Consider the following 21,103-nt stretch of genomic DNA (forward strand, 5'->3'; position numbering starts at 1 on the left):
GGAAACAACATGGGAAGCAGAGGAAGAGGACACAGGAGTGGCAGTAAAGGAGTACCCCGTAAGGTAAGTTCAGGGAGGAGCTTATGTACATGTTTTATGGTCTCAAGCCAACCTGTTCCATTTCACAAACTCACTCCCCAAATTATGGAAGAATCCTGACAAGTGATACACTCAGAAATATAGGATTGTGACTGTCTCCAAGGTGCTGTGGTAAGACTTGTGTATGTTGTTTGAAGTGGCAGTCCCAAAAGTCTTGTGGGCAAACTGTAAAAGATAGGCATACTGACTGAAAAAGGTACCCCTGAAATTAGCTTAAACAAATATCCCATTCTCAATAGTGAAGACCAAATACGATGCAGCTTTCGCCCACCTTGAAACTTAAGTCCCTCAAATGGAAATGGATTGGCCTAAAATGACCCAAGCAATCAGTCCATGCATATTTTCAGCGGTTGATTCAAGTATACAGGGAACATGACATGGCAGCATGAATGACCCCCCTTGGTGGGAACATGGGAGGATTTTGTATATAGCCTCTGACCAGAGACTAGTCCCAAATAATGCAGGCTGTATTCTTCTGGCAGTCAAACCTGTTGGATGAGATCATTAGAAGCTAAGTGAAAGGGATTGAAGGAGCCATTTATGGTTGCCCAAACCAAGTTGGCAGAGAATAGGGGAATTAGAGGTGTGAATCTGACCAATGCTGGATTTGACTTAGATGCAAGCAGTGGATTAAACATGCAAAGACTTGCCATGCCCTATGGAGGGAATGTACAGGGGCATGGGAGGGGTTGAGGAAATGCAAATGGCACAAACATTAATACTTTGATGAAAATTACATTGGTATAATGTCTTACGGAGACATATCTAATCTCACAGAAACCCGTGCAGATACACTTGCCTTCTCTGAGAGCGAAGTACAAAAAATCTATACTCTATTTAATGAAGCAGAAACCACTAGTTCCAGTACAGGCAGAATCCAAAGTAACATTAAACAACTGCTGTACATAACCAAGAGAGAAAGGGTAGCGTACCACAACTCAAGACTGCATTATTGGCAAGCATTGTGGGCCTATGGGTGGCGCTGCTGGGACCAAGGAACTAAGAGGTGATGGACAGACTGATTAGGGTGGTGGACTGCGCGCTGGCGGACACCCGCTGATGCAGGGGGGGACAGCAGAGCTGGCTGTGAGAATGTTATTGAGATGCTGTCCATTGGAAAAAAGTGAAAAGGCTATGCGGGGGGGTGGCGGGAAATCTTTGATAACACGGTCACTGTGAGATATGTTCACTGGCAGTAAGCTACCTACACTACATGATGTGAATATAGGCTCTGACTTATATTGAACTCCCGTCCACATCCATTTAGTTGGATGGAGTTGTGTGCTCTGGGCGATCCCCCCAAGCGGGTGGTCCCCGAATTCCGTTAGTTTATGTTGGTCTACTTCTGTGGGGTGTGTCTTTGGCATGATTGGGGTGCTAAAGTGGGAGGGGGGAGGGGGGAGGGGGAAAGGAGTTGAACAGTTGATTGGTTGGTCGCAGTGTATGAGACGAATCGCTGAAGTCCGAATCCTTATGCTAGAGAACAATGAGGTCACTGTGCGCTCGGAGAGACACTGGAGCACGCGCACTGCATGCCGGTGTTGGGTATACCTGACTAGCAATCTTTGTAAATGGGGGCAGCAGGGGTAGAGGCGAGTCGCCTCAAATTACTGACGTGGAATTTGCGGGGGCTTAACAACCCCAAAAAAATCAGACAGACGCTAGCATACCTTGATAGGCAGCACGTAGATATTGCGCTAATACAAGAGACGCACTGTGCACCGACACATACGTCTAGTGTGGGGCGGAGATGGGCTGAGTCGGTGCATCAATCTCTGTACTCATCCTACGCTAGAGGGGTGTTAATACTGGTCAAAAGGGGACTACAGTTTCGGATAGAAAATACAGTGGCAGATGACTTAGGGCGCTTTGTGATTGTTACAGGTACACTGAGGGGGCAAAGACTGGCCATTGTAAGCACATATGGGCCAAATGTGGATGATCCACAATTTTATCATTCCCTGTGGGGCAAGCTGAGGGACATTCCGGCTGCGCATTTGATTTGGGGTGGCGATTTCAACATAGCGTTACAGGATGATCTAGACAGATCCGGCTCCACGACTGAGCCTCACAAACGGGCGCTGCATGTCTTGCAAGACATAATGGTGGAGAGGGGGCTTATTGATATTTGGAGACGTAGGAATCCGGAGGGGAGGGAGGCCACGCACGCATCTGCGACGCACGGCAGCTGGTCCTGCATCGATTACTGGTTGGTATCTGGGGACGTTGCCCTATGGACCAGAGAGGTTAGACACTTACCACGAACACTGTCTGATCACAATCCAGTGCTCTTATCTGTGGAATTCCCACACTACATACCACCCCCTTTCAGTTGGAGATTTAACGCAAAAGCTCTCCTAGATTCAATGTATGTAGACACCATTGCGCAGGCGATACAGGACTATTTTGCTCACAATGCCCCTACTATGAAAGATCCCGGCATACTGTGGGAAGCTTTCAAAGCAACGATCCGCGGCGTTTGTATAAGCACGAACGCTGATATCCTAAAAGACATACGGCAACAACTAACGATAAGAGAAGACAAACTGAGACTGCTGGAGGGGGAATATGAGAGAACACAGGATACTAAAATACTGGGAGACATTAGAACAATACTTACTGAGTACCAAAAATGTGCGGAAGATGAAACTAAATACACGATGAAGAGGCAGATAGCCAGGGCTTACGGAGAGGGGGGTAGATCGGGCAGACAGTTGGCAGCTAACATATGTAAAGGTCGCATACCGCAGACCATTCATATGGTACGCAACAAAGAGGGGGATAAGAAAATTGGCGCACAGGAAATATTAAGCGAGTTCGTGCTTGCATATGGTGAAACATATGCCTCCAGGCCTACAGCGGACCCGGCCGAGGTACTGGAGTATCTAGAGGACGTGGCGATAGCGTGGCTATCAGACACACATAGGGAGTATCTGTCCCTGCCCATCACGGTAGAAGAGGTCACGGAAGTGATTAAATCATTACCAAATGGTAAAGCGCCCGGCCCAGACGGGTTTACGTGCGAATTCTATAAGGCCTTTGTAGACCAGCTGGCGCCTCGCCTGGTGGAGATGTATGGTAACGCCCATGAGCCGCAGCGCCTGCCGCCGACTCTACGGGAGGCGCTCCTGCTGGCGCTGCTCAAACCACAAAAGGATCCAGAGCTCTGTGACTCGTATAGACCCCTGTCTCTTATAAATGTGGACAATAAAATACTGGCCAAACTGCTCGCTGCCCGGCTGAACCCCTTAATGCCTAAGCTGATCTTGCCGGATCAATCTGGGTTCATCCCATCGCGCTCCACTGCACACAATACGAGGACTCTATTTGCATTGTCCCATTACCTGATACCCACGACCAAGGCTGCGGCGGTGTTTCTAGATGCGGCCAAGGCCTTTGATTCGTTAGAATGGCCATATTTAACCACAGTGCTACGGAGGATGGGATTTCCGCCCATGTTTCTCCAATGGATACACCTGCTGTATGACGCACCAGTGGCGCGAGTCCGGGTGAATAAATACATCTCGGAGCCCATCAATATCTGTAGGGGGACTCAACAAGGATGTCCTTTGTCCCCACTATTGTTTGCCCTAGCGCTGGAGCCACTGGCATGTAAAATTAGACAGGGACATCATTATTCGGCTCTTCAATTTCCGCAAAGACCACTGCACATATCATTATATGCTGACGATATGTTACTATATGTGAGGGACCCGGGGGAAAACATGAACCCATTGCTAAGAGAATATATCAAATTCGCACATCACTCCGGTATAAATATAAACTGGGCTAAATCTGTGATTATTCCCTTGACGGATAGCACAAGACCGCACTCCATGGAGTACCCCTTGGAATGGCAGACTGACCCGGTGAAATATCTGGGTGTGTGGTATCACCGTGACCCTGAAATCGTCATTAGGACAAATTATGGGAGGGTAATAGATGCACTGGAGGGGAAGGTGCGAAGATGGAATCAGTTGCCGCTGTCTTTGGCGGACCGTATTGCCATTGTAAAAATGGTGCTACTACCTAAATTACTGTACCTTTTCAATAACATACCCATCCAGCCCCCTACAGGGGTTTTTCGTCGCATCACCTCGCTGGTCCTTCAGTTAATTTGGGCGGGAAAAACGGCTCGGATTGAATTACAGACGCTCACATTGCCATATTGCCAGGGGGGTTTCGGAGTTCCCGATTTTTTTCTGTATTACCTATGTGCGCAAGCGCAATACGCCCATTTTTGGTACCACAAAATCCCATACTTAACACACACTGCAATTGAGGAGGGGGACGCTCTGCCGATCCCGCTGGAAGCAATCATAACGCATCGTAGACCACCGTTACATAAGAATGACATCAATACGATCGATGCCACGAACAAAGCCTGGCATCTTATGGGCAGGAGAGCTAATAAACTGCCGCTATACGCTCCGGCGCTCCGGCTGCAATGGCATACAGAGATTTCGGTCACCCAAGAGGAGGTGGGGGTTGGATTACTGCGACAGGTCGGCATTGACACTCTGGGAGATCTTTATGAAAATGGTAGCTTCAAAACGATTGAAAACCTGATGTTTATTAGTAATCAGGCACTACTGTTCCAATTTAATTACCACAGGATACAAAACGCCATTAGAAAACTGTACCCCACATACCCGGAGGAACCACCGGTGTTGGCCGCTTTACAGTGGATGATTACCGCACCTAAGGCTACAAACCTGGTGTCCACGCTCTATACTAAAATGCAAGGTGACATTGCGGCAACCACATATAAAGCTATGGGTAAATGGAATTACCAACTAGATGTTCCCCTGACTGAGGAAGACTGGGCTACAGCCTGCGCACTGACTGGTATGCTGACACCTAATGGCATTCTACGCATTATCCACTTCAAATACTTACACCAGACATATTATACACCTGCCAGATTACATAAATATGGGCTACGCGGGGATTCCAGATGTGAACGCTGCAATGAGGAAGGGGCAGATTTCATCCACTTAGCATGGTCATGTGGGGCGATTGCGGAATACTGGAGGCAGGTGACGCAGATGCTGGGGAAAATATTGGGGGGGTGAAGTGGGATGCAATGCTCGCACTTGCCTGTTGGGTCTACTGCCTGGGGTGAAGGCTCAAAAGCGCAAATTTTGTGTAATCTCATTGCTGTTGGCCAAACGGAGAGTGTCGCTCTGCTGGAATGGCAGGAGGGCGCCAAAGCTTACAGACTGGATTGCTGATTTAACGTACTGTAAAGACACACTAAAAACGTATGAAGAAGAACTGCCCACCAGGTCAAAACCGCGAGACTTCTGGCAATACTTGACTCAATATCTGCAGCAGTCTCAGGAGAACTGAATGCATGTTTTCTGTCAAACTCCGGTGAGGTTTCGGAGGGTGTGAAGGACCTTTGATTAAGAATGCACAAACGGATGATGGATGCTGTTATACTGTGACCACCATGTTCTGGTTGTATTAACTTTGTATACTTTTCAAATGCTAATAAAAAAAAAACAAAAAAAAAAAACCTCCCTTGGGAGCCTAGCAGTGCAATTGGGGGACGTTTTCCGGTAGGATAATGTGTTTTGCTCATTGATGAAATTTACCCCATGTCATATTTGCAACTAGATCAGTCACTGGAAGAGGGAGTGTTGATTTAATCCTGATCAGATGCAGATAGATGCTCAAGTACCTATCCCTGTGGTTCAGGAGGGAATTCCCCAAATGCCTAAACCTCAGCTGAATCCAACATTTTTTAAGTCTGGGTTGCCCCAAGCTCCTTTTGTGCCTATGCAGATGTAGAATGGAAATCCCCAGTTTCAGCTCCAATCCTAGGAACCCCCAGATCCAGTTCAAGAATCATAATCCACTGAACCCCATCATGTTTGAGAGCCTGAGTGAATTTGAACGAGCCCATGACGGTGCTTGAGGGGGGAGAGGGATTGCGTGCTTGGCACAGGTCTGGCATTGGATCAGAGTGTCCCTTATGTAGTGGGAGAAGTTAACAGTCACCCCATTTCCTTTTTGATTAACACTGGAGATACTCATTCAAATGTGCATACAGTTGCAGTCCCAAACCTACCCCTCTCAACAAAACATTTAGGGGTATCTGAAATTAGCAACACACCAATCCAGTTTCAACTCCTATCCCAGTGAAGATAGGGTCTATAGAAGATGAGTACCAAATTCGTTATTTACCATTATAGCCCAGTAAATCTCGGAGGTAGAGACCAATTGTGTAAGCTCAACTGCATCATATATTGCACTCCCAATGGAGTTGAGCTAAAGACACATGTGGCAGATGCTGAGTTTAAATTGAAGTCACAAGAGCCCTAAGTTCAAACTCTAATTGTTCCCCATTCTTACCACAGAGGATTTGCCCCTTTAGGTAAGGAATGCAGTCATTGAAGAAGTATGGGATTTCACAGGGAAGGACATTGGTTTAATCATAGATGTGGACCAAAGAGAAATCACCCTTAGGTCTGATGCAGTCTTTCCTCAAACATGCCCTTAGAAACTGACACCCAAAGCCTTAGCTGGCATTACGCAAATCATTGAAAACGTGCTGTAACAGGGAATTTTGAAGGAGGTCATATGGAGTCCATGTAACTCCTCGATCATGGCCTTGCAAGAAGTTTATTAAAAGTGTAGAATTGTCCAGGATTTGCAAAAAATAAACCAAATAGTCATTCCATGCTATCCTGTGGTACCGAACCCAGCAGTGATCCTGTTCCAAACTCCCCCAGAAGCTGAGGGGTTCATGGTCATTGACTTGTGTCAGGCCTTCTTTTCCATTCCCCTCCATATTGAGAGTCAATACCTCTTCATGTTCAGGTTCCAAAAGAAAACTCTCATGTTGTGTTTCACTCTCCAAGGGTATACCGAGAGCCCTTCACACCTTAACGAAATTTTGAAAACAAATCTAGAAACACTGTAACTGCCATGTAGTTCCACCCTAGTGCATCACATCGATGACTTCTCGTGGCATTGATGACAAAAGAAGGCTGCAGACATTACACCATAGTCCTGTTCAGCCATCTTGCTGTGGATGGGCACAAGTTTTCACCTGAGAAACTACAGTATTGCTTGAGAGGGGTCAAATATCTGGAATGCCAAATTGAGAAGGGGGCCAGGAGCTCATTGAGTTTGTTCTTAAAACTAAATTCCTGACCACACAAAGAGAGGTGCACATGTTTTTGGACATGGTTGGCTACTTCGACAATGGATCCCCTATTTTTCCCTTGTGGTGAAGCCACTACAGCGGTTGAAGCACACAGCATCCAGGAGCTCAAACATGTACTCTGCAGTGCACCCATCCTTTGAATGCCAGACTACACCAAAGATTGTATGCTGTTCTGTCATAAACGTGATGGGTGTGCACTGTCTCTGCTGACACAGACTCATGGAGTCATCTAAAGCTGGTATCCTACCTGTCAGCGACTCTTGATCCTGTAGCTGCAGCTTTACCTGGTTGACTGGCATTAGTATTCAGCAGACCAAAGGGATCGTTATCGGTCACCCGTTGATTGTCATGGTGCCCTATTCTATCAAAATCCTTTTAGCCCACACACCTACACAGCATCTCACAAATAGCCACCTAACCACGATGACAGAATCATTTTGGCAGCAGAGAATGTGTCCTTATGGCATTGCAACGTTCTCAGTCCCCAAAGTCTGTTGCCCACCCCAGATGCAGGAAACAAGTGCGAGGATAACCACAATTGTGTTGATGTTACAGAATTATGCACAAAACAGAGGCCAGACATATTGGATGTGCCGCTAAATGAATCGGACCAGATCTTGTTTGTCGATAGCTCATGTTTAAGAGACAGACGTGGTATATTAAGAGCAGCTAATTTTGTCTCTATGTTGGGAGGTGTTGTGGAAGCCTCCCACTTGTGTTACGTAACCTCTGCTCAACTTGCTAAATTGATTGCTGTCACAAGAGCCTGTTGTGCCTCTGATGGGTTGAAAGTCACCATTTATACTTATGGTTTTAGAGTTGTGCATTACTTCGGACAATTGTGGTCCCAGAAAGACTTCTTAACCTCTTCTGGTTCGCCTATTAGAAACAGTCTGTACATCTGGAATCTGTTAAATGTGGTGCCACAACAGATCGCGGTGGTGAAGTATGCTCCCATTAGGAGCAGTGAGGATTTTGTCACCAGAGGTAACCAACATGTAGATGAACTGGCCAGGAATAGCACTCTTGAGACCAGCACATTTCACTTTGGCGAAGCATGCAGTGAGGGAGAGATTATGTCAAACATGTTGTTGAATTAAGCACAATCTTTCAATGAATTAAGGGAGTTAAAACGTAATGACCCTCCAATTGAGAGAGAAATGAGAATGGCAGGATGCAAGAAAGATGCTAGTGACATTTGGGTGTCAAGTTATGGCAAACTTGTTTTACCCAATTTGATGTTACCTGCCATGGTGAAACCAAAGGGGATGATGGATGGAGTGTTGAACAATGCAAGCACTCACCCCCAGTCAACTGATCTGGGTTCAATCCTTCTTCATTCTTTAGCTCACTCCGCCACCCCAGTTCAGACATGGCCATATGCAAATCAGTCTGACCATGTGCCTCATGGGAACAGTCCAGCCCGAACTGCCAAGCCATGTCTTCCCTGGACCGGAAACAAGCAGATAAGAAGTGAATGAGGCAGTTGAAGACTTAGAATGGAGCTATTGTGACCATAGTTACTTAGCCATGGGTAAAATCTTTGCTGAGTTAGAAGTCAACATTAAGGGTGTATATTACATTTGTGGTAAGTCAGCTTGCTTCCAACTACCGTACAATTAGGTAGGAAGTTGCTATGTCACTTTCGTTTTTCCGAAGATTTACCACACTTATAAACGTGAGATTACACACAAAACGTCAGGGGAAGCAAACACAATTTTGTACAGATAATGAGTGACATTTTTGATACTTTTATACCCTCAGTAGGCGTAGTGCTAAAGAATGTTAAAATCCGGAAACTCTCAACCTTGGTAGATAGATTGGCAACAAACACATAATGTCTTGTCATTCATCCCACACTAAGAATGGCCTCAAACAAGGCTCCAACATGGCCCCTTTATTATTCCCTTTATATAGTGCCTACCTGCCAGAGTCTCTTTAATCCGACCACGGTGTGCCACTTAAGATGGGAAATAAGGGAGTGTCACACTTGGCCTCTCCTGTTGATGTGGTGATGCAGTTGCAAATTCCAAAAGGGCGACAATACTCATTAGATTGATTAAATTATTTCAGAATGAATTAATCGCCAATTTGTCAAAAAGCAAAATCATGATATTTGGAAAGAAAATCAAGTCTATACCATGGGTCTTAGGAGATGCCTCGATCAAAACACATTCAACCAATACGGGTACCTTGGAGTTACAATAGACAGTAGGCTATCTTGGACTAACCGACAAGAAATCTGAAGTCACCCATGATCACTAAATCATGAGATTTTCCAAATTGTTTGGAGGCAGAGCAGTTAAATCTTCACTAAAAGTGTTCAATATGAAACTTGTCCCTCTTTTACTCTATGCATCTCCTGCGCTATATAGCACGGTCATAGCCAATCTCAATAACACTTATATGCAGAGTGTACGAAATATCCTGCATCTTCGCACAGCCGCTCCCCATTGCATCATCAGGCTGGAGCTGAATCTGAAAACTTTAACTTCATTCTAGTGCAGAGGCAGCTTGAATAACTCATGTGATTGTGCAAGGGCCGACTCCACAACCTTAAAATCCCTAATTGAACTGCAACTTAACAAAACATCATCGAGGACATCGAACTGAATGTCGCATCATTAAAAAAGGTTCTAGAAATACATAATCTACCGGACATAGAGAAGCTGGCTAAGTTTAATTGAATGACTCAAAAATGTCTGCTACGATGGCCTCTATTCAGCAGACAGGGGGAGAATGGCATGGCCATGTTACAGCAATATAAACACATGGATTTGATTTTTGAAACTCTTGATTCAAATAACAAGAATATCTTGGATTAATTTTGCCTGGTTACATCAAAATTAAAGGCCTAATGTAAGAAAGTGGCTCTGTATATACTGTACCAAAGTACGGTTCAGTGTGCACAGAGTCCACAGTCCCCAGAGGTTTGGCACAGGCTAAAGTTAGATATAACCTTACTCTCTAAAGTGGTAGCTTGGTCGAGCAGTAAGGCAGTATCAGAGGACAGTGTAAAGCATTTGTTGTACACACTCAGTCAGCAAATGGTCTCACACACTCAAGAACTGAACTCTAGGCCAATGGTTTGTATATAAAAATATATAGTTGTTTTATTTTAGAACCACAAGTAGGTATCAAAATATACTTTCTCAGAATGAGATGCTTTAATGAAATACTTTCAATAGGCAATAGACTTTTGAATGCAATAGGTACAGTTGTTGCAATAGGCAACACAATTCAAACACAATTATAACATTGAGCTCAATGGGACTTTTTAAGTAAATGCAATTTCAGTTACTTTGCGTGTGATTTTCTTACTCAGGGTTGGATCCTGGATTCAACCCGGATGCAATTCCTGTAAACAGTTGAAAGAAATCATTTTTGTCACACAGGCGATTTTTAAGGAATATTTGTAAGTTCCAAAAATCGACACTTAAAAGAATTTCTGGCAAAAACCAGGCAATGCTTTCCTACGGAGGAAAATCAAGTTATCGGTAAGTACGGTTGTAAGATGGGTCAGTGCTGGGCACCAAGATCCAGCACTGGGATCTCTCCTGATAACAGGTGAGTAATTTCGTTTTCGTTGATCGCCTGATATTTAGTGAATATTTTAAAGTTTCACAACTCGACACTTAGAAGAATTTCCAAATGAAACCAGTCAATGTTACCCTATGGAGGAAAAGTGAGTTATCGGCTTTTGGGTAAGTACTCGACTGGCAGAGTTAAGGTTCTGGGCACAGACTCAGGGGTCTCCCAGGGTCAGGTAGGTACAGTTGTTACACCCTCAGCGGCACAGGGGCAGCCGGGTGCAGAGCGAGTTAGGCCCAATGTTAGTCTATGGCGGGAAGGGGGCCTTCGTTTGGTGGCTGCTAGCAGGCAGGCCACGCAGCTGTGGGAGCTGGGCTCCTGGTCACTTACTCAGGGCAAGTGGGGAAGTAGATTAGGATAGATGTTGCACTCCCAGGGGCACTCGGGCGCCTGGGTGCAGGGTGCTTTTGAGCCGCAGGGGGCTCAATGGATTTCAATGGAGAAGCTACAAGACGAATAAAGGCTGCAAGCTCAGGGACTAAGATTCTTCAGGTGCGACCACCACTTCAAGAGGTAAGTTGGGAAGCTGTAGGTTAGGTAGGCACCCAGGAGCTGGGCACAGGAGGCCGCAGGGTGCCGGGTGCAGGGGTGTCTTTTCGCGTCGGGAAATCTTACCCTCTGCTGGTCGCGGTTGGAGGGGTCCCTGGTTCTGAGGCTGCAGGCGTCGTCAGGAGCGTCGAGGTGGGTCCTTGGTTGCTGGATTCTTGGTCACAGTCGCCGGGGGGACGTCCTCGGGGTCTTTGTCCACTCAGGCACAGGCCGGTCTTGGCGGGTGCAGAGTGTGCAGAAGTTGGGGTTCCTGGTTGGCACCAGGGGGTTGTTACTTGCTTTGAGCAGAACCACTGCTCGTGGGAGCCCCAGTCTTTTAGAGTCACAAGGCAGTCAGGTCCTCTGGGGTTGTTGAGGTTGCTGACCACTCGAGATGCCAGGTTTTAGCAGGAGCAGGTTCGAGGGTCGACAGTCCTGTAGGGCTGGGGCCAAGTCAGTTGGTGTCGTCCTCTTGTTAGCAGCTGCACGACAGGTCTTCTTTCTTCTCTGACCACTGGAGACGCCGGGTTTTAGCAGGGGCATGTTCGAGGGTCAACAGGCCTGTAGGGCTGGGGCCAAGTCAGTTGGTGTCGTCCTCTTGTTAGCAGCTGCACGGCAGGTCTTCTTAAGATTCAGATTGTTCTATATTCCCATTTATGAATTTAAGGGGAAATGAAATTTTGCTCTTAAGGAAAGTCTGCTTGTCGACTGTCTGGACTTACAACTGAAACTCTTATGCAAATTTTATGTATTTGCCCCAAACTTTTGAATCTAAGAAAATTCTACTTCCAACTGATTTTTAACTAGACAAACATACGATCTACCCTAGAGGCCATTATATATTGCTTTAGAAACAAAGATAATGGTGCCATTATAAGAGTGTTAGCCCCTTGTGTTGAGTAATTTTTTTACTATTATTTTTAACCCACACGTCTAGTACTTTTTGATCATTATTTTTATTTTATATTAAAGGTGATTGTGATACACTGTTTTGACGTAATCTATGGATTAATACAATACATTTCTAAACTACTAACACAGCTGGGACCCTACTGTCATTAATAAAGAGCTGCTTGCAACGAGAGCTATGACAATGCAAAAGCGCCTCACACTTGACATGCTTCTAGCAAAGGAAGTCGTGGTTTGCAGAGTAACCCATTTAAGGGAAGTGTGTGCAAATTAGATAACCAGCTTGAAAGCTATGTCACTAATATCACTAAAGTGACTCTTGAACTAGAGGAATTAGAAGAGGCCAGTGCCTTGGAAGGTAGGCTCACTGTTTATCGCCATTGGAAAGAGACTTGCGTAGGTAGGTAGATGGCTAGGTTGTATAGGAGGTGGAGTAGTAAAACTGTTGATAAGACCCTCTATTGGTAATACTAATAGTTGCTGCATGAGTGTTTCCTCTCTTTATACTTTGCAGAAGAAATTCATCAGATGGTTGGTTAAATTGTATAAAGAAGAATATAAAAGCAATGACAGGAAGAAAGAGAAAAAGGATCGATGTTGAATTTTAATCATTGTAGATTTACCTCTACGATGACATGCAAGAATTAGAAGTATTTAGATACAAGAATCTGAAAATGATGATGACTGTACTGTAATGAACGTGATGAATAGAGAGTGATGATATCAAAAATCATCAGGGGGGTGGTTGATAACGAGGGTTGCTTAAAATTTTGAAATTTCAATGTTTAGAGTGTAGGAATATATGTTTTTTTTAACATTGAGCAATTTAGCCCCCGTCATCCATCTTGCAGTGACGTCACAATCTAACCCGTGACTCGGAATATTGAGGTCTCCAACCAGTAGCTCGTGAGCTACTGTAGCTCTGAAGCTACCTCTGAGTAGCTCACCTGTGTGCAGCCCAGCTTATTAAATTAGAAAGCTTTTGCTTGGTTGAATTAATATACATACAAAAAATGGAGATTATACAACACTAATAATATTAGAAGCTCCCAATGCATTTCATTGAACATAAGAAGCTCTCAGTATAGAAAAGGTTGGAGACCCTACTGTGTTACAATAGACTCGTCGATTTCCCTAGCTGAGAAAATGATTCCGTGTAGCTGCCTTAGCAGAGTATACTTTCCAAAGGACTGAGCAACTGTCCCAGACTGAATAACATACTATGTAACATTTCCTGTACTGAGAACAGATACTGTGAACACTTGTACTCCATGTATTAGAATAGTTAGAAAATCCTCAAATGTATTTTGATGCAACTGTTGCTCTTTGCTTAATTGGTTATGAGTGTGTGAACCATGTACTAATGTAGTAAATGTGTGAAACCTTTGTCTAAAGCCCTATAAAAGAGAATGATTTCTCCAGACCTCGCATCATTCATAGAAGGTAAATCTATGCTGGATAGTCAGCACTTTATTGAGTTTTTGCTGTATTCTTTAAGATTTCCATGCTTATTGACCTAACTTTAATGGCCCAGCCTGTGCATATCTGTATTTTGATTAACTGAGTAAATCTTACAACACAGAACCTTGTCTGTCGTTCTTTACCAGAAAAACTTTATTTTAGCCTTCTGCTCATTCCTTACCTTGCTTCCTAAGAGAGACGGGTCCAGCGGGGAGTTCCAAAGTCCGGTAGAGAATACACTGCTCCCGATCTGGTGCCAGTGCGCTAAGAAGAAATTTATTGTTTCAGTTTGCATGCTGATAGATCACCCAGAGGAACTTTTTCCCCATTGGTTAGGGAGGGGCCAGGATTCACCCTCACTCGCTAGCTAGTGCCAAGCATTAACATGCTATATCTAGGCACCCTCTTCAGAACATTTTCTGGACCTGCAGAAGAACAGCAGACGACTGGACCTGCTCTCTGTGACCTGAGACGAACCTTCAGGCTGGAATTGCTTCCTCTTGTACCCAGAACAAAGAAGTGGACTCTAAGGATCAGTTGCCAGACCTGTGTGTCTACAGGACTACAAAAAAATGCAAGAGGTATTTTTTCTGAAGTGCCCACCTGGCCAGTACCAACTGGAACTGACCTGGACCTTGCTGCTGCCCTTTGTTGAGTTGAGTCCTGCACCCAAGAGCTGTTCCTGAGGTCCTGGAACACTTTGCTGTGTCTAACTTGACTTCTCCTACCACTCCTGAAAGGGAGACATAATTTACAATGAATGCGCTACAACACATTCCATTACAACGCGGCCGTTACAATGACCGCGTTGTTCCCTCGCAAGCCATTACAATGCAAGTCATTACAACGACTTGCTGTAGGGGAAGGAAGGAGTTGGATCTAAAATCCAACACCTTCCCTACTGTTGCACAGACTGGAGTTGGAATAGTAAATTCTACTATTCCAACATCCAGTGCCCCCTACAGCAAGTCGTTGTAACGATTTGCGTTGTAATGGTTTACGATGTAACAACGCGGTCGTTGTAGCGAACGCATTGTAATGGAATGGGTTGTAGCGCATTCGATGTAACATCCCATATTGCTCCTGAAAACCTGGGACTTAGAAAATGTTTGAACTTTCAGACCATCAAAGGACCAGGACAAACCATCCCACCCTGTCCAACCAATGTGTGACCTTGTTGGGATTAGAAAACGGATTTCTCCCACTTGGAGCATTTCAGCAGCAGCAAATCCAATTCAGGTGACCATTAGGAAGAAGGTATCCAGCCTTGTGAAAGTCAACATTGGATAGAGGCATCCTTGTACGCTGAAGGATTCCAAGGTCCAAAAAATTAACGAAGGGCCTGATTTACATGTTGGCAGGAATGCGACGGAGTGGTCTTTTTTGGTGGTCTTCCCGATCTCCGCCCTGGTGATCTGCCCGCCCAATTTAGATGCTGGCTGGCAGTGAGAGAGAAGACCGCCGCAGTCCTGTCGACTCTGCCAGCACTTTACTCACCTATGGCGGGATGGGCCGTGGCGGTACTCCAGCTAGAATTCCCACCCCTCAAATTTGAATGTGGGCTGTTTCGGAGAGAATTCCAGTGGAAATCCCTCCTACTTCGAGTCAGCAGAATGGGATGAAAAGGGGTGAAAACTCTCCTTTTTTCAGGTTACTGCCTGCAATTTTGTCCTCTACTTTTTCGCCCTGGTCCCCCCCTTACCTGCTGCACCTTGACCGCGACGGACCAGCACCCAGTTTTGACAGATCCAAAGGTAGGTGTTTGTGGTGTGTGCGGGTATACATTGCATTGTGTGTTTAGGTTGGTGGTTTGCAATGCAGAATGTACAAAATATGTTCGCTACACATAACCTACATACACATATGTACACATAAACAACATAAATTAGTTTTACATAAATAAAATAATGTTACTTACCTGTCTCCCCATCATCATGGTTGCCCCCCATCAGCACTACAACGACAGGATACAGCCAGCCCAACGGGAACATCCAAATCTGTTTGGCCAGACTCCACCGTCGAGACGACAGGTGGTTCGCCAGCACAGAAGACTGTTGCAGTCTTCTGTGTATCACGTATACATCTAAATAAGGCGGGCGGAAGAACATCAGCCCGGCGGAGTACTCAGTTCGACCTGGTGGCGGAATGGCTGTCGGACCGCCAAGATCTAAATCAGGCCCTGAGTCCAAAGGAAAGAATCTTGACCAGGCAAAGGCTCCAAAATTATCCGACCAGCAAGAGGTCTTCCTTGGGTGCATAATATGAATTTCTCCCACTCAGAGCTTTTCCAGCCGAAACAAACAGCTTCTGCAGTACTTGGTCCAATGCCTATTTGACTTTGTGAGGGCTTCCTTGAATACAACCTTCAGCCCTCCTGAGCTGAAGTATTTTGTCTTTCAGACCACAGGTCAAAACTCTGACTGGGTCAAATCTGGTTGGTGTGTCCAACCCATGCTTTATAAAGTCAGTGACATTATTATTACTAAACTACCATGCACCCCAACTAATTATTCCCTTGCTCCAAAGTGTGTGTAGCTAACAAATCGGAAATCACTTGTATGTTTAACTAAGACGCCATTTTCCTATTTGGAAAAATCTGCTGTCAAGATCTACTCCATGAAAAACACAATCAGTATAGCCAATGACACCAGAAAACAAAACCATTACATACAAAAAAAGTAAGCAAGACCGCCCAGGTGAACTACAGGCTGCTGGCCATGTTATCTCCGCTACCAAAATGATTTAGAAGTATAACACCCAAAGAACTAGCAGACTCGGTGGAAAACCTGGGCTTGCTTCCTTTCAGTATAGCTGTCTTCAAAGTAGGCACAATGTACAGCGCAGTGGAGGTGGTTAATGGCTACAAGAAGACTTCAATGGCATTTATTACCGTAGTTATGTCAACGTTATGGTACAAATTACAGCTGTTGGTGCTGCTTGGTTGAATTTTACACGTAAATTACATTTACACTGATAAATGGGGCCAGATTGTGTTTTCAAGCTCCACGATGGCCCTAGAATGCGGTGAGGTGTGAGGGAAGAATTGTCCTCACTCCCCTACTGAAGAATCAACTGTTGCTGTTCTCTCAAGGTGCGCTTTGGAGCCTGCGTGATCCATAGTTCATGCAGCTGGCGAATTACTGGGTAACAGAACTATTGGACTGCAGGGGGTACCAGATACCATACATTTATGTATTTAGTTCTCCTTTGTTTATAAAGCGAAATTCAACCAATGAGGAGTCAGCATTCTCTGTTACAGAACAACAAGTGAGGTTGGGTTAACTCCTTACATAGAACAGGCAAGTAACTAATGAAAGCAAAACTGCGCAAAATAGATGACAACATTAACAAACAGTATCAACCTGCTTTAGAGAGGACACAACCAGTTGATAAAAGAACTCTTCAGGTTAAGTGCCACAGGGGCGGTAAGAGGTGAGAGAGAGAAGGGGTAGAGGTTCAAGAAGTTAGATATAAGGGGAAATAAAAAGCAGGAGGTCAGTGAATGTAGAACTTCGAGTGATAGACCTGAAGGAGTGAGGGGCTAAGGAGGGAGCAGAAAGGTCAGTAGAGTACTGTAGATAGAGGCAGATCTGATGGGAGCGGATTGATGGAGACATGCGCAATAAAACTCTTTGCAGGCAAATCTTAGTAGTTCACCAATAATGTGGTTTGATGAGGGGGAAAAAAGAAAAAAATATATGTTGGAGTGACGTAAGACCCCAGCAAGTGACCAAATACAAAGATCTTGGTATTTGAATAAACAACACATTAAATTGGATCACCCACTATGCAGGGAGGAGACACAATGTAATCATATGTGCCAATGTAATAGGCCCCTAGTTTTGGGGGCTATATACCAGTTATTAACATCAACGTTGTTATTTTTTTTTTTTTATCCTTGTTAGGTCGAGGATAGAACGTTTCGCTAGATATTAAGGCACGGGGGTAAAACAAAAAGTAGAAATCCCCTGCTCGTGGGAGCGGGTTATGCGCGTTTCACAGATGAGCATGAGAAAACCGGGGCTTCCCATCCCTCAATGCCCCCCTCCCCCTCTGCTCGGTCACGACTTCACCCTCAGAGAAGTGGTACCTCATAGTCCTGAGAGTCGCTCATGTCACTGTGCAAGTAATGCTTCAGCCTCAGAGCGCTATGCTAGCTGCTGTCAGCCTCTCATAGTTACAGAGCAGCTATGTTTCATGCAAGCAGTGTAAGCTAGGACAATACAAAGAGGTTGCACACTTATAATTAATAAAAATGAAAAAACGGCAGAGGTGTACGTGGCGCGCCCACGCCATCATATTTCATTACTGACCCGTCAGCCAATGAACAAGCAGCAGCAGTGTACTCAGCCGCATCCAGGGACAACAAACACATCACAGCCTCTGACGGACAGGACCTCTGGCTGCACCGGAGGGCCGAGCAGCCGTGAGAGTATTGACAACCCCGAAACGGTTAGCGCGCGCGGCAGCAGGCACAGATAAAGATGGGCTGCACCTGCCACCTGTAAGGTAGAGCAAATAAGCCGCTTTGAGCTTCGCTGCCCCTCCGAAAAGAGAGATGGACTCGTTCAAAGCAGGTAAGGTGAGCAGCAGTATGCTTTCCTTCAAGTGAATGGGATGTACCATCTATTCTCTGGGGGATGGCTTCTGTTAAATGACGTAAAGCCGCGGCACCTGTAGGATGTTGATTCTGAACAGGACTGGCATCGGTCAGCGGCTGGCAAAGCCACCTGCCGCAACTCCTCATTTTACCTGTGAAGTGCCGGGACGCCTCTGGGGTGGTCCCCGCATAGCCCGGCCTTAAGAAGTTATAGGGATGGGGTGAGTATCATAAACGGGCTCGCAGGCGGGAGACGGGCAGCTCCTCTGCGTTGAAGAGGCGGTGACGTGCCTTACTGGTGGGTCGCCACATGTACAATATCTGTTTTAAAAGAAATAGAACTCTTTGACGAAAACATCTTATTCAGTTGTATTTTTCTGAACCTGGCCACTTTTTACTTCACTTTTGCGTTTTTAGGTATGGCCATTGAGTCAGCTCGATAGACGGTTGTTTTCTCAAAAACTTCAGGCATAATATAGATACATAGAGGGCATTTTAGCCAGTGGATTTCATCTATTGGTGTTTAAAATTGACTTCCACATTTTGCTTCTGCCCACCACAGCATGCTCCACGGGGCAATGGGGCTTCCCACTAACCCATTGTATTCCTTCACTTTCAGAGACAGCAGAAAGTCTATGCACAGTGTTCACATCCACCCAAATTAGTTCCTTTCAGTGCCAAAGCTGGTTCAAAATGCGTTTTTTATTTATTTATCTTTAAATATCTGTTATTTATATATTTACATATTGATTTATTTATCTATTTATAACTCTTTGAAAGTTGCTGTAATAAAGTGTGTAAATTATATTGTTGTAATATTGCATGTGGGAGAAGAAGACTTCCCGAGTCAAGCCATCCAGTAGACTATATATTTAGATTTTTGCCACAGGCCCTCTGGTTACAAGATGGAGGTGCACCAAAACAGATCACAGCAGAGACAGGGAGATGCACCAGAAATATCAGTTGAGGGGAGACAATAATGAAAAGATCTGGGACTGGTTGATGCTTGGCGTCACTGCCATCCTCTTGAGATGATCTATTTACAGTTTTTGGCAGCTGATAACACTTATGCTTGGATAGACGACCTACTTGTTTACAAACAGTTGCTAGATAGTTTGGAGTTCGTAGACCAGGTCCCTTTGACTTTACCAGACCATGGGTATGTAGTAGAAACTAAATTCTGGCCTTCCAAAGATTTATTGAGATGCAGGGGTCTTGTCAACTAAACAACTCTTTTCTCCAGGATCCAGTTGTGGTAGGCATGGTCAAGAAGTAGATAATGGAATATATGATGGTCACTGATGCAGGAGAAATTGATAAGGAGTGGGCGTAGGATGCCTTGTAGCCGATTATATGTGAAACATTGATTCAGGAAGTTGAGCGACTGAAGTAGTTGAGATACTTTCAAATAGCCAGTTGACGAAGTGACTTTAGACTATCAGAGGAGATGCATAAGACAGCCCTATTAAGGAAAAGCTGGAGACAGCTCATGAGCCCAAGGGACATATTCCTACAGTTGGATAAGATAAAGCCATGATGCCAACTCCAATTCTGGAAAGTACAGGCACTACATTTCTTGATGGAGATAATACAACCAAGTAAGCTCCTGGCCAATGAGCGTCAAACGTGTCAGATGAGCAGCTTTATTTCATAAATAAAGGACAGGAAGCTATGCACCTTCCAGGCATCCTTTCAGACAATATGTTCTGCTGTTTCCTCTAACCTGCTGCGCAGGGGTTCCTAATTTAATTTGATGGCTTTCCATGAGTGAAGTTGAAATTGAAGGCCTGGATTTCCACCAGGAGATAATAGGGTTGATTGGGGAGTCTAAAAGCTTTTAGAAAACTGTTGCCCCTCCCCAACATGCCACCTTCCTGGTGGAGATCTTCAGTGGCACTGGAGCTTCATGTCGAGTGACTAAGTACATGTCAGAAGTAACAATCTTGTTAATTCTTGAAGCCGGGCAATGACCTCTTTCTTTGTAGATAAACAAACAGAAAAGAACAGTTCCTCCTCAAGGCTAGGGTAGTTAGAGTCGCTACCTGCCTGCTGTAATATGGTCACAGGAGGGAAATCTAAATTTCAGATCTTGTTGCCCTCATACACCTGGTAGGGTGTCATGCTTCATCATCGGGCGCTCCTCGTCGGACCGGCGCTGCAATGTCCGACGGGCCTGGTGGCATCTTTGGCGGAGATCTTCTGATCTGAGAACGCCGTATTGTGATGAATGTGAGTGCAAGTATGGCAGTCAGTGATTTCTGATTGATGTGGGGACTAGAAAAATTAAAATAGGCCCTGGCCCCTGAATAATTTTAATTGGTTTCGTGTGGGACTGGGACTAGATAAAACCAGGGAGGCTACTATGGAGATTCTAGGTATCAGGGTAGCCTTTAGTTGACAAAGGTCAACATGTTTCGTGTCTTCTTTGCTCTAAGTCGAGCGACACTTCGTCAGGACCGTGGATAGAACTACAAAAGAATATACCTCAGATATGGTAGACGGGTAAAAAGATCTATCACAATAAGTAAAGTATCCCTAATTCAGGGTCTTTGAATAATGACTCCGCCTAAGTAGATGGAGACACAAAAGAGAGGACAAACACCAAACGTACCATTAACAGCTCATTGAAGGAAACAATATCCACGAGTAAAGTACAACATCGGGGTCAGAAAGGCCCCTCACAGGGCCAAAAATGGTCCCTAATCTCACTGATCAACTAGCATGTTCAGAGAGATGGG

The 21,103-nt window shown here is 45.0% G+C and overlaps 1 protein-coding gene across 1 annotated transcript in view; it reads left to right on the forward strand.

Annotated features, from left to right (window-relative positions):
- Nucleotides 1–2,465: 2,465 nt before the first annotated feature.
- LOC146817631 (uncharacterized) overlaps nucleotides 2,466–21,103 on the forward strand; it is a 289,744-nt gene continuing 271,106 nt past the window's right edge. Inside the window, exon 1 of the mRNA XM_085609647.1 lies at nucleotides 2,466–4,947. Coding sequence (XP_085465773.1) covers nucleotides 2,466–4,947 — 2,482 coding nt within the window. The remainder of the gene's footprint in view (nucleotides 4,948–21,103) is intronic.

The sequence above is a fragment of the Triturus cristatus genome, chromosome 6 (genome assembly GCF_964204655.1).
Source record: "Triturus cristatus chromosome 6, aTriCri1.1, whole genome shotgun sequence".
Lineage (NCBI taxonomy): Eukaryota > Metazoa > Chordata > Amphibia > Caudata > Salamandridae > Triturus > Triturus cristatus.